At 48.0% G+C, this 12,725-nt stretch overlaps 1 protein-coding gene across 27 annotated transcripts in view; it reads right to left on the bottom strand.

The window, feature by feature from the left end:
* Positions 1-12,725, bottom strand: part of DYSF (dysferlin) — a 197,936-nt gene that overhangs the window by 133,230 nt on the left and 51,981 nt on the right. For 26 of the 27 annotated variants that reach the window (XM_016130568.2, XM_016130569.2, XM_036224020.1 and 23 more), the window contains 4 exons: positions 12,474-12,504; positions 11,757-11,872; positions 5,641-5,767; positions 3,329-3,432 (listed from right to left, as the gene is read on the bottom strand). In XM_016130568.2, the coding sequence (XP_015986054.2) occupies positions 3,329-3,432; positions 5,641-5,767; positions 11,757-11,872; positions 12,474-12,504 (378 nt within the window). Of the gene's footprint in view, positions 1-3,328; positions 3,433-5,640; positions 5,768-6,148; positions 9,408-11,756; positions 11,873-12,473; positions 12,505-12,725 lie in introns of those variants that run through there. The other variant, XM_016130591.2, reaches the window with a different exon arrangement.

Below are 12,725 nucleotides of genomic sequence, written 5' to 3'. Positions count from 1 at the left end.
TTGTGGGTGAGAAAAACGGGGATGGGGGATTAGTGTGAAAGACCATCACGGAAGAGACTGAAGAGGTGTAACAACCAACTGCAGAACACAAATTCTAGTTTGGTCTTAGATCAGAACAAAATTAAACCAGCTCTAAAAGACATTGTGGGGATAATCAGAGAAATTTATATGCACCGCTATCTGACAATATTAAGAAATAATCGTTAATTTCCTAGGTGTGAAAATATTGTTGCGATTATAAAGAATTTTCTTTTTCTCAGGAAGTACATGCTGAAGTCTTTAGAGGTAAAGTCTGCAACTAGGTTCCAAATGATTCAGTTAGGGTAAAAAAAGTACCGATGTAGACAGAGAAAAAGCAAATGCCACAAACTGTTGTTTAATCTAAGCGAAGGCCATGCCAGTGGATGGGTATTCACCGTACCATTCTTTTAACTTTTCTTTATGTTTTAAAATATTAAAAATGGTCATGAAATATGCCTATTATTTACAAAAAAACTAGAAAAAGTCACTAAACATGAATTTTGTAGGGTGCCTTACAAGTAACTTGATTTTTACTTTTTTCTGTATTTTTCTAAATTCCTTAATAAATATGTACATCAATAATAAAAGAAGAAAGAAAAGAAACACAAAAGAGGGGGAAAGGCAGTCTGAACATCACGTAGAAGGGGGAGAAAATATGCGGGTCTTAGGCCTTTGCATATTCAAGATGCGTATTCAAGACCCAGTTCCTGAATGCACACCTGGGCTTCGGCAGCGAGCTCCCCCCTCCCCCGCCACCAGAGTCCCTTCCCCGACCTCAGGAGTCCCTTTGGTGGTGAGATAGGGAGGCAGACCCTGCTTCTTTCTGAAATGAATCTAAGAAGAGATTAAGTGAAAGAAAAATTGAAAAATGCTGTATAAATGGGTACCCACACCACCGCCATCAGCACCCTCGCCTTCTAGCGTTTACTGTTAATTTGTTTTAACCCCTCTCCAACTATCCCATACCGCCCCATTGTCTCACCCCTCCCAGACTTTGCCTCCAGAGCAAAGGGGAGAGCCGGCTGCAGGGCCCCCACCCTCTATCCACCCAGCTCAGTCCTCAGCCCTCTCCTCTGCCCTGTTCCAATTTTCCTATTAACACCAGGTTATCTAACTCAACCCCCCCAATACTGGTGCCGCAGCAGATGAAACTGTCCAAAAGTCCATGGACAGCGCTGACCCCACCCTGCCAACTCCCTGAAGCCTACATAAAGCTCGGAGGCTCCTCCACAGAGGGTCCAGGAGCCAGCAGGAACAGAGTCTGTGACCACCTACCTGATCTGTCATTTTTCCAAATTTCCAGGCATTTCTGCCTTAGTCTCTGCTCTGAGCTTATGGAGTAAATAAGAATGGGTTTTTATTTCCCCACAAGTCAGAGAAACAGATGCTAACTGGGATAGAATAGAAAACTGGGATAGAATAGAAAACAAGCCCTAAGAGAGCCATGCATACGACACCTTGAGCCTTGAACTAGTCCATCAGGCCCGTCGGGAGTTTAGAAGCTGGACACTGAAAGATGCAACACTTTGCAGGGGAAAAGCCAAGAAGGGCACCAGAGTGCATGCAGGGAAGTGTAAGGCAGGGAAGATGAGAGAGGCCGCCATGTGATCTTCACAGTTTGTACTGTAAATAATATAAATGGAGCCACTTTAAAATGGAGCCAGAGCTGCCATGCCAGAGGAACTGCTTTTCACATCTTATACCTCAAACATTCAAATGGGGCAAGACAACCTTTGGACCAGCCTAACCAAAATTTCGCCCCCAAAAAACTGCAAAGATAACAAGAAAGCAGTCATAATGACTACTAGACTGACGACTACTGGACTGAGAATGGAAACATTATTTAAAATTCACATCACTATGCTATGTCTCTGCACCAATGGAAATGCCTACTTTCTTTATGTAATTGTTTCGCTGCTCTTTCTCTTTCTCATAAACATCCATAGCCTTCGTCTCCTAACCAGATACTATTTGGGTTTCCGCCTGAATCAGTGATCCCCAAATAGCTTGTTGATGCCCCTTCACCCCCCCCCCCAATCGCTTGTTTCCCTCTCATTTTAAAAGCTCTTTTTATTTTTAAATTAATAGTATCCACACAAGGGCTCTGTCCGATTCCGCACTCTGAGCCCAGCTGCAGCGCTGCATCTGCCCACTAGGGGCACTGTTTTCTCACGCGCACAAAGACTGTGTGGGCTAATATTGACCGTGTAGATAAGGCTAGAAAGTTTGAGCAGAACCGGGGCAGTCAGATTATGCATTTTAAACTTCACTGTACAGACAGGGCTGTGTTTTAGATTAATTATTCTGGTGGCTTTCCATGGGGAGAGTTCGAACAATGGAAGGGACCCCAGGTTGCTGTGTGGTCCTAGGAGATGACAGTGGCTCTAGGGACAGAGAGAAGGGAAGTCCCTCGGGATGTGTTTGAAGTCAAGGGCTAGGGCCACTGGCATGTTTGATGTAGAGATATTTTTAAAAGAGGGAAAAACCAAGGTAGGCCTTGATTTTTTGCCTTTGATGGTGGTATCTGGTTAGGATGGAGGCTCCTGGAAGTGAGCAGATTGGGGCAAAAGACCACTACTCTTTTAAACGTCCCAAGGGGCAGCATGTAGAGATGTGCAGAGAGGCATGGGAGGTGTCGGACGAAGAGAGGGTCAGAGTAAAACAGAGCTGTGGGAGTCCTCTGTGCAGAGATGACAGGTGAAGACTGGGCGTGGCCAAGGCTGCCAAGGACAGCTGGTATAGTGTGCAGACAAGCCCCAGGGGACACCAGCCTATATGGTGGGAGGCAGGGAGGGGCCCAAGCAGAAATCAGCAGGGGCTGGAGCAACAACCCTGCCTCTGGGCAGGAAGGTGGGCTGCAAGGGAGGAAGGTATCAGTGACCCCTATTCCCCCACCAATGTGGCCTTTCTCTGCCCCCCAACTCCTACTACAGATATTTGTAAATAATCATCATGTTTTTATTACATATTTTTTAAGTTTCTCTGCTTTTATGGCTTCAAATCTAGCTTCCATGCAATTGTTTAATTTTCTCGCAAATAGTCCTCTATCTATCCAATGTCCACTTGTCCTTCCTGAGTCCATCCACACCTATGTGTCTGTCTCGGACAGCCCAGGCAGACTTGCCCACGTGTGTGTGCACTGCAGCCCAGAGAGCTAGGCACGTGCAAGCATCTCACCTCGTCCCACAGTCACCGCCATCTGTGCACACTCGCCTCTGATGGGGGCATCAAGGGCCGCACGTGTGCACGTTACCCTGCCCTGTGCTCTGCCCTCCCATGAGAATCTTCCTGTATGCTTGCTCCTTACCGTTTTCCCTGCGAAGCTGACCTCCATGAAGGGATCCACCAGGTTCTTCTTGTTACTGTCAAAGCCGAAGATCTGTTTCACGTTGTCCAACACCGCATCGTCCACTACGAGAAGGATGTACAGGTCACTGCCAGCCTGCTGGCCCACCTCCATGCCCTGCCCTTCTGCCCGCCTGCCTACAAGCGGCCTCGGGACCCCCCGGAGAGACACCGCAGCACCCGCGTAGCCCCGGGACACCCAGGAGGGAGGGCAGCCTCGGAATAGCAGCTCTTGAGGGCACCGCACTGGCTCCCCATCCAGCCCCCAACAGCTTGTCCACTGTCCCCCTCCTCTCCAAGGCTTTGGGAACAGGTCCACCGAATGATGCATCAGGAATCTACATCAACATGGGCAGTAAACACCCTAGAAAAGAACTGGAAATTGTTGTAATATCCCATTTGGGTGTCTGTTGGATATTTTCTTTTATATTCATTAGCACAGTGATTTACCTGAGGCTAACCAACGAGCCAATTCTGGGTTTTTTGTGCTCGCTTTGGCAGCGCATATAATAAAATTGTTTTGTTTTCTTTTAAAAAAAAAAAGAAAAAAAGAAAAAAAGAAACAAATTTTAATCTACATTACTCCAAACCAATATTTCACTAAATCGGCCATATTATTTATATGTATATATATGCACACACAGATAGATAAATATGTGTGTATGCTTTAATGTATACATATGTATATGTTATGTATAAATGTATTTATGTATATGGATGAGAGAAAGGAAAAGGACAGTTAAAGATTATATACTAGCTAATGTCTATGGGAATACAACAAATAACAACAATTAATATTTATGTCCTATTTACCTACCTATTTGTTTTATTTATATTTAAACAATGTTGCAGAGAATTAAACATAGAGCACCTTCACCTTGAGCGAAGCAAACATTTCTATTTCCCAGGCTCCCTTTTGAAGCTCACCAGCCTCACTCTGCATAGTTTTAACCAATAAATGCAGAATGTTTTTGTAAGCATGTGTTTTAATGCCCATGTAATACCCATTACTTATTTAAAGGCTTTTCCCCTTCATCATGCATGATTTTGGTTCCAGTATGGCTGTACAGAAGGAACCCATTTCATTTATTGATGTCATTAGTCAAAGCAGAAACCGTCAAATAATTTGCTTCATGAGGAACTTGTAAACAGGGACTCATGTCGCAAATGTTCTCCCTGATTCTGCTGTGAACAGGGAGCAGCTCGATCAAGCCAATGCAAGCTCCAAAACAGTGGCTCAGAGGCCACAGCACAACCAAACCACCTGGGGAGCCTTTAAAAACTACCAATGCGCAGCCTGGGTTGATACCCGCAACTCTAGAATATCCAGTGTGCTGTAAGTCGCCACTTAACGTCATCGGTAGGTCCTGCGACTTAAAGTGAACCGACATATAAAAAAAAAGTTTTACTGTAGGCTGATGGATGTAAACAAGAGTTAAGTTTGTATGGCATCTCATCAACGTTACAACGAAAGACGTTGGACAAAACCTTCTTTGAGGAACTGCTGTAATTCCCCCAGCAGCTACTGAGCACACAGGATGGGGCCAATGCAGAAATAACCACTGTGAAAAACCAGGCAGTGGCCACACTGGCCTTCTTTGGAGGATGAGGACATGGCCACAGCTAGGGTGACCCACTATCCCAGTTTGCAGGGGACTGAGTGGTTTCCCAGGATGTGGGGCTTTCAGTACTAAAACCAGGACAATACAAGGCAAACGGAACATCTTTCTTCATCTGTGGAGACACTGAGCCCTACCAACATTTCAGAACTGCTTCCCCAGCCCAGGGTCTGTCAACTTGCAGGCTGAGGCTTCCTCGAAGAGGGAAAAAAATTCAATGAGATCCAACCCTGAACACAAAACAGAGGGGTCCGGATGGCGCTGACTCCCCAGTGAGAGCCAAGAAAATGGGTCCATGGAGGCTAAACAACCAGACTAGGCCTAGCGGGATGCTGAAATGGAGCCCAGGGGCAGCTATTAGTCTCGATTTCTTCACTTCTGTAACTCCACCAGCCTGTACATTACTTCTCATTCATTCTGATTGCTTTTCTGTTAAGAGGAGTTTTTAAACCTAGAGAGGGGTCGAGGCTTCCCCAGAGGGCAGAGTGGAGGGAGAGCTGGGCTGGCCACTGATGCCGCAGACCCAGGGGGTGAGCAAGTCAGGCCAAGGGGACGCAGGGAGGGAGCAGAGGGCAGCCCCTCCATCTTCTTCTCCCCAGGGAGCTGACCTGGCCCAGCCCAGGGTGTCCCCTCCTACCCAGGGTCCCAGACTCACTCTGCGGTAAGTCCTCAGCCCTGAACACCCTCAGGCAGAAATGTGCTCCTCGAAGGGCCACGCCAGTCGGCCTGAGCAGGTTGCCTTCTATGTCTTCCTTGTCTTCAGAGGGGTCTTTCCTCTCCAGCTAAAATGCAAACCAAAGATGATTCCTTAAAGTGCTCTCAAACACAGTGTTTTCCCTTCCACAACCAACAGCACTGACATGGTCCATTTTGAAGAAAAGCAGGTCTCCCCCTGCCGCTTACTAGCGTGTGATCTGGGGCTCGTTCCTCACCCTGAGACTCTGCTTCCTCGCCTGGGGAGTGGAGATGAAGGTACCGACCTCACAGGCTATTGGGAGGATCGACTTCAATACTGATGAAAATACATGTGGCACACGGTGGGCGTTCAAGAACCTTAATCACCTTCCCACTCCACTCGCTTGAAAATAGTGCGAAAGTGACAATGTCTGCGCTGACTGCTCTGTCTTCAGTGACGTCTGTTCATTCACTCCACGGGCATTTACCGAGTGACTGTTAAGTGTCAGCATGGCGCCGAAGGGCCTGGGGTGCAGCAGCGAACATGAGGGACAGGGGCCCTGCCCGCACGGAGTCCACCATCCTGCAGGGGAAGCAGTCCTCTAAGCAAGGTCTCTTCCTCCCATTCCACTGACCGGATTACAGACCCGACGATGGGAACTGGAGCAAACACCTTGAACCGTGATGAAAGCCGCGCGATGAAGATGGCAGAGCACAGACCAGGAGCCCAGGTCTCTCATCGCTGACGGAGCACCGTGCCCGTCTCGGACTGCCTGCCCAGGCATTTACGAGGGAGAGAAACAGACTTCTATCTTCCTTAACAACTATGTGGGGTATCTTTGTTATAGCAGCTGAACCTGTATCTTAATTCACAGAGGCCCAGATTAGAGATGATGGGAGCCTGACCTTGGACTCTGGTCTTGGGATGGGAAAGAGGAGAAGCATGCACTGAGGCTGTCATGCCAACAGTACTGGCCGTCTGTGTGCATGTGGACAGATGTGGGACTGAGGGATGAAGAAGGAAACTCGGGCCTCTGGCTTGGGAAACGAAGTGGAGGACGGTGCCATTTCCTAAGATGTCACCTAACACAGGATGGGGAGCAGATGTGAAGGGGGCAGCAGATAATACTGGGTTTTCGTATGTTAAGTTAGAGGCGCCTAAGGGACGTGTTAATGTGGCTTTATTACAAGGCAACCGAACCTGTGTCTGGAACTCAGATCCAGGCTGGAGAGAAGCAATTCAGAAGCCTCAGGTGGACAGAGATGGGCTCCTCGATAGTGAGGGTCAAGGATACAGTAAAGAGGCAGGCAGAGGAATTGTACTGAACCATTGCATTTGAAGGATCCCTTTAAAAAGGGCGGGGACGGGGGAGAGAGAATCAGGAGAGTCGCTAATGGCTAAGGCAGGAGAGAGTCTCAAATAAGACATGGACTCTGGAATCAAACTCTGCGGAGCAACAGAGCAGAAGAATGACAGAGAAGCGCTCCTGGGAGCTGGCAAAGGGTGAGTCACCCTCTCAGGGTGGGTATAATGCTGAAAAGTAAAAAGAATGAGCAGTTGGTAAGCGTGCGGCGAACGGTACCCTTCCCAGAGGTTGATGACACCTGGAAGGAAGCAGCTTGGGGAGGAGGAGCGGGGAGAAATGAGTGACGGCGAGTGTGTCTTAAGACAGGGAAAACTTGAGCCTGGCACAGACGAAAGGGCAGGAGCCAGAGGAGAAGGGCAAGAAAAGAGGCCGAGAAGAGAACGTAGAAAAAGATGGCGGAAGACAGGAGCACACGGCGAAGGAGATGAGGGGTGTGGGAAAGGGGAGAGACAAACGAAAACGGGCCATGAGCTGAAGACCGAGGGAGATTCAGGAGCCCACGCCGTTCACCGCTGGCTCTCTAAGGGAGGCCGAGCTTGGAGCTCAGGAGGGAGAGAGAGGCAAGTTGAGAAACAGCTACTGCAGAGGAATAGGATAAAAATTAAACTACGCCCAAGGAAAAGAGGATGTCGGCAACACTCGTGTCGACCAGCACCTCCAGGTGACTTCTGCCACCAAAGTGGACAGTGAGTGGGGGGTTGGGACACAAGGCATGTGGGAGACCCGGGGGCTCGTAAGAACATAGTGAGAATTATGCTCATCGGGTCCAGGCTGGAGGAGGAGGAGAGAGTGACAGGTGGAAGCCAATGGACAGGGAAACCAAGAGGGGTCAGGGGTCTGTAACCTCAGAAGACGAGGGAGGGAAAGAGGCAGAAAGACCTGGTGAAGAGAGAAATTTCTGAGCTCAGGATCTCAAAAGAAGTACGACCGAATGCTGATGGCTCATCAATGAGGACACGTCACACCTCAGAACGGCAAAGGTGAGAATCTGCAAGGAAGGACCCTCCTGGACCAGCTCTGCCAGGGGCAGGTAACAGCCCAGAGGGCCAGAAGAGACGGAAATAACCAGTGAAGCAGCCCTCGAAGGAAGAGACAACACCGAAGCTGGGAAGGGCTGCTGTGGCCGGGAGCGGCAGCGAGAAACCGAAAGACGGGATTTCGATCTCTAGCACGTCCCACTGATCTTCTCTTAGAGCCCCCATCTCTGTTACCCGTCTTTTATTGCATGCTGTCTCCTTTTTCCATCAGAGCCCACATCGTATTAATCACAGTTATTTTAAATACCCCCTCTGCTAATTTCTACAATTCTGTCATATCTGAACCTGTTTCTAACAGCTGCTTTGTCTCTTCAGAGTGTCTTTTTTGTTGCCTTTGACATGTCTTGCATATTTTTTAAAGCAAGATGTTGTGTTAAGTAATTTGAGGTAAACATGACATTAGCATGAGACTTTATGGTAATATGGCTAGGAAGGGAACTGTGTTTGATGTTCGTTGTAGATACAGGTGGCAGAAGCTTCAAAATCCTCTAGAATCTGGTTTTTGTCTCCCCTCAGTATTTTGGGCTTCCCCAAGTAGACGAGTCTGTACATCACAGGCACAGCTCTTTCAGCTGTAGTCCACTGTTGTCTCATGGGGGCCCTGCTGATGTGGGGTAAGGGGAGGGAAGGGGAGCATTATAAGCTAATGAAATCCCTGAACCCCGGGGCCGTGGCCCCTACACCTGCTTCTCCAGTGGGACAGCTTTTCCTTCTGCCTCCTGTTCCCTTCCCTGCCTACAGCATCCTCAACCCACCTCTGTGCAGTTCTGATCCATGTTGGGTCTGGTTTTCTCCCCCCAGAGGGGGGACAGGAAGGCCTGAGGGGCTGGAACTAGAGGAATGCCCATTCCCTCCCTGGGATAAGGCTCTGGCACAGTCTCCTTCCCACAGAGAGTAGGTCTTTGTTATGAAGAAGGCTCTGGGTGAATTTTGCAAGGATTACTACTCCTTCCAGAGACCTGAGCAGAGTTGGAGCAGAAAATAGGGGCTTCCCCCTGAGCTGGTTTGAAGAGTGGCTTCATCAGGGAAAAATAAGGTTCCAATTAATAGGAAGAGGGGGAAGGACTGTTTTACAAAAGGATAATCGATTCAGAGATGCCACATGGAAATAGCAAGAAGGTACGATGGTGGAGAAACAGACTACAGAGGGGCAGGGCTGGAGTGCGTGGGACGAGGGGGCAGGGACAGGTCTCTGGGTTGGGGCTTGTCCACCTGAGTGAGCCCCATCAGCCCCTGACAGCACCCTGGGTCCTCCCTCCCCTAACTTTCCCACCATGGCTTCCTGAGTTCTTGTCATCCTCGACATCCTCATGGGACTTCCACTGTCTGCACTCGGCTTTCCCTGGGCAACTGCGCCCCTCACGGCCCTCCTGCCTCTCCCACTCCTTCCAGCCATCTCAGGCGCCCTCCGAGAGAGAGCAGGCCACACCTTGCAGCCGCCCCCACCACCCCCTCACCAGCTCTCCTTTCTGGAAGCCCACACCACCCACGTGTACCACTCTCTCCTCCAGTTCCCACTGTCATCCACCAAGACAAGGACACGTGCTCGCCTTGCCTTGAGGATTTCAGTGCCTGCCTCACCATCTGCGTATCTGACCTCCAGTTCTATTTATCCCATAAAGATAATCAACATCCATGTGGACAAGTCATTTACCAACACAATTCCTTCTCTTCCACCAACAGCACCTTAATCTCCCCTCCCTTTCAGCTGCTAGAGATATGGCCATATCTCCAACCTGCAGCTGAGGTCAGAGTTACATCAGGATCCCTCCCCAGAGCCACTAAAATGAAAAACAGCCTTAAACAGTAGCTTTAACACAATGAAGCAGTTTTGTAGTTTAAAACTTCTTGCTAAGCAGAAAATATAGGGGCTAGGGAAAGTCCCCAACATAGGCACGCGAAGGACAGCTGGTGTGACCTGGAATTCACTTTTGCTTCATTATGTGATCATTATAATAAATTAGCATTATGGTTAAGGCTGTACCCATCATACATCTGATGCCATGACTATTCCAAAAAGCCCAAACATGGTAAGAAAAGGAGCATCTCCTTAATTCGAGGGGAAAAAAAAAAAAAACACCTTCTTTCCATGAAGTGACCACCCAAAATCATGAATATTCCACCCCTTAGTTAGATTCATGGATAAAATCCCCCAACCCACCACAGATGGGGCAGCTCTCCCTTGAGCCTGCCCGCTCTCCCGTCTGACAGTGGACTTTCGCTTGGCAGAAGTCTTTGGTGCTGACCGCTTTTGGCAGCTTGCTCTCCCTTATGAGAGTGAGCTTATTTTGTCTCCAATGGCCACTGCTCCTGGCAGCCTATTCTCCCTTTTAAAAGTATATTTTAGCTTTTAATAAAGCTAGCTAGCATACAATTAATTTCTGGGCATCTGCTTTCAATTCTTTGTCGACCGGACACCAAGACCGAGGTCCAGGAGTTCCAGGACTCCCCATAACTGTAACACAATCACTCAGAACCATTCCTCTAGCAAAATCTTAACCACCGAAACCCTTCTCAGAAGACAGTTTATAACCTATCTGCATCCTCCAACCCTGACTCACACAGAGCAAGGCACCCAGCACAGAGCCTGGCACATAGCAGGTGCTCAGTAAATATGCATTCTCTATTCTTTGTCCTCTTCGGAAGCTCTAGGCCCTATTTTCCTGCATCCTCCCTGCCTGAGCCATCGGCCATGTCTGGATGCCCTGGCCACCTCGGCCCTGTGCTTCCACCATTCTCGCCTATACCATACCTGACACCTCCACCATCCACCCAGCTTTCTTCCACTTCTAGGCTACTGAGCATTACAAGGCTCTACCACAAAGTCTCTAACCCAGAGTGGGCACTCTTCTGTCTGCTCAGAAATCTTCCTGTTCATATCTAATGAACCCCTCATCCTCTCCCACAAAAACTCTAAACTTCTCTCCCCGAACATACAAAGATGCTCATAGTTCCCCAACTTTAAACACCTTTCTCATTCTACCACCTCCACTTATAACTTTACTTCCTGACCTGTAAAGGTGATAATGACATATTCTTAAGTGACAAAATTCAGGCTATGATATATAGGGAATGATCTCACTTTTGCAGAGCTGAAATATACGCGACAGATTAGCCGTTGCCTGAGGCAGGAGGTGGGGGAGCAGGGTAAATGGGTGAAGGTGGTCAAAAGCTACAAACTTCCAGTTATAAAATAAATGAGTCCTGGGGATGTAATGCACAGCATGGTGACTATAGTTAACACTGCATTGCATATTTGAAAGTTGCTGGAGTATAGATCTTAAAAGTGCTCATCACGAGAAAAAGACTTTTTGCAACTATGTAGGATGACAGATGTTAACCAGACTTACTGTGGCAATCATTTCACAATGTATACAAATATAGAACCATTATGTTGTGTATCTGAAACTAATATGTTATATGTCAATTATACCTCAATTAAAAAAATTATTTTAAAAACATGCATGCATATCCATAGGAGGATATGCAAAAAGATATTAATAACAGCTCTCCAAGTGGTAGAATTATGAGTGATTCATTTTTTATTTATACTTTTCCACATATTCTACATTTCTCATAATTACTGTATATTCTTTTAAATCAGAAAAACTAAAGTTGTTTTTTGTTAGTCTGTTTGGCCCTCCACTGCCAGGGGGAGGTGCTGTAGGGAGGACCCAGGAAAATGTACTCACAGGTGCTTCATCCCCGGGCCCCAAAACACAAAGGGTCGCTTTCAGGTAGCCTCTGGCCCCAGCAGAGAAATCGTCAGGGTCTGAGAGGAGCAGCCACTTCCTAAGATAGGCATGTCCTAAGAGAGACAACATCCACTGGTGACCACAAAATTGGCAGGGCCCAAGCCTGCAACCGCACGCAGGAGCTTGGGGAAGACTGCATTTGGGTGAGATGAAGGACTAGCCCACTGGGACTTGGGGGCAGGTCTCAAATTCTTGAATAAAGATACTTCAAGTGCTCATGTAGCTTTCAGTCAGAAATGTTCATAGAAACCCCTGAGAAGTCAGCCAACGACCCACCCAAGGCCATTTACCCTCCTCTCAGGAAGTAACCAGAGCAAAGCAGAAACCAGGGTATGGACAAATCCTAGACTTGCGATGCAAGACCTGCCCCAGTCTGAGTGACCCCAGCCTCCAGCCACCCTTGCTTCAGCCTTGCAGATCGAGTATTCCCAACTAGGCCAGCTGAGACCCTCCTGAGGGTTTGAGCTCTCTGAGGGCCTGTTTCACCCAAAAGGTGAAAGCCTACCCTCCCTTCATCCCTGCAGACCTCACCTCCAAAATCAAACTCCACCTCAAAATTCTAAAACCCCCAAGAAGGCAAATGAGTGCCCCCAAGCAGCCACCAAACCCAAGGTGCAAGGATATGGCCAAAGTGATAAAAAAAAAGTCACTCACGGGGCTCTCTGTAAATGGTACCCACGTCCATCTGAAATCAAACAGAGAAAACACAAATTGAACTCTTGCCCCCAGAGTGCCACATAAATGTGGTCCAATATATTGTACCATTAAAAATCGTGTTTTGAAGGGAGAGCCCTCCCAGTTGCTACATAGGATGCTTCCTGATTCACGAATGACTTAATAAAGCCATTAATTAGATCTTTGGGACGGGGGGTGAGGGGTGGGGTGGGATCATGTTCTGAAGAATAT

This window comes from Rousettus aegyptiacus, unplaced genomic scaffold (genome assembly GCF_014176215.1).
Source record: "Rousettus aegyptiacus isolate mRouAeg1 unplaced genomic scaffold, mRouAeg1.p scaffold_m13_p_7, whole genome shotgun sequence".
Lineage (NCBI taxonomy): Eukaryota > Metazoa > Chordata > Mammalia > Chiroptera > Pteropodidae > Rousettus > Rousettus aegyptiacus.
This window is presented reverse-complemented; position numbering and strand designations above follow the sequence as displayed.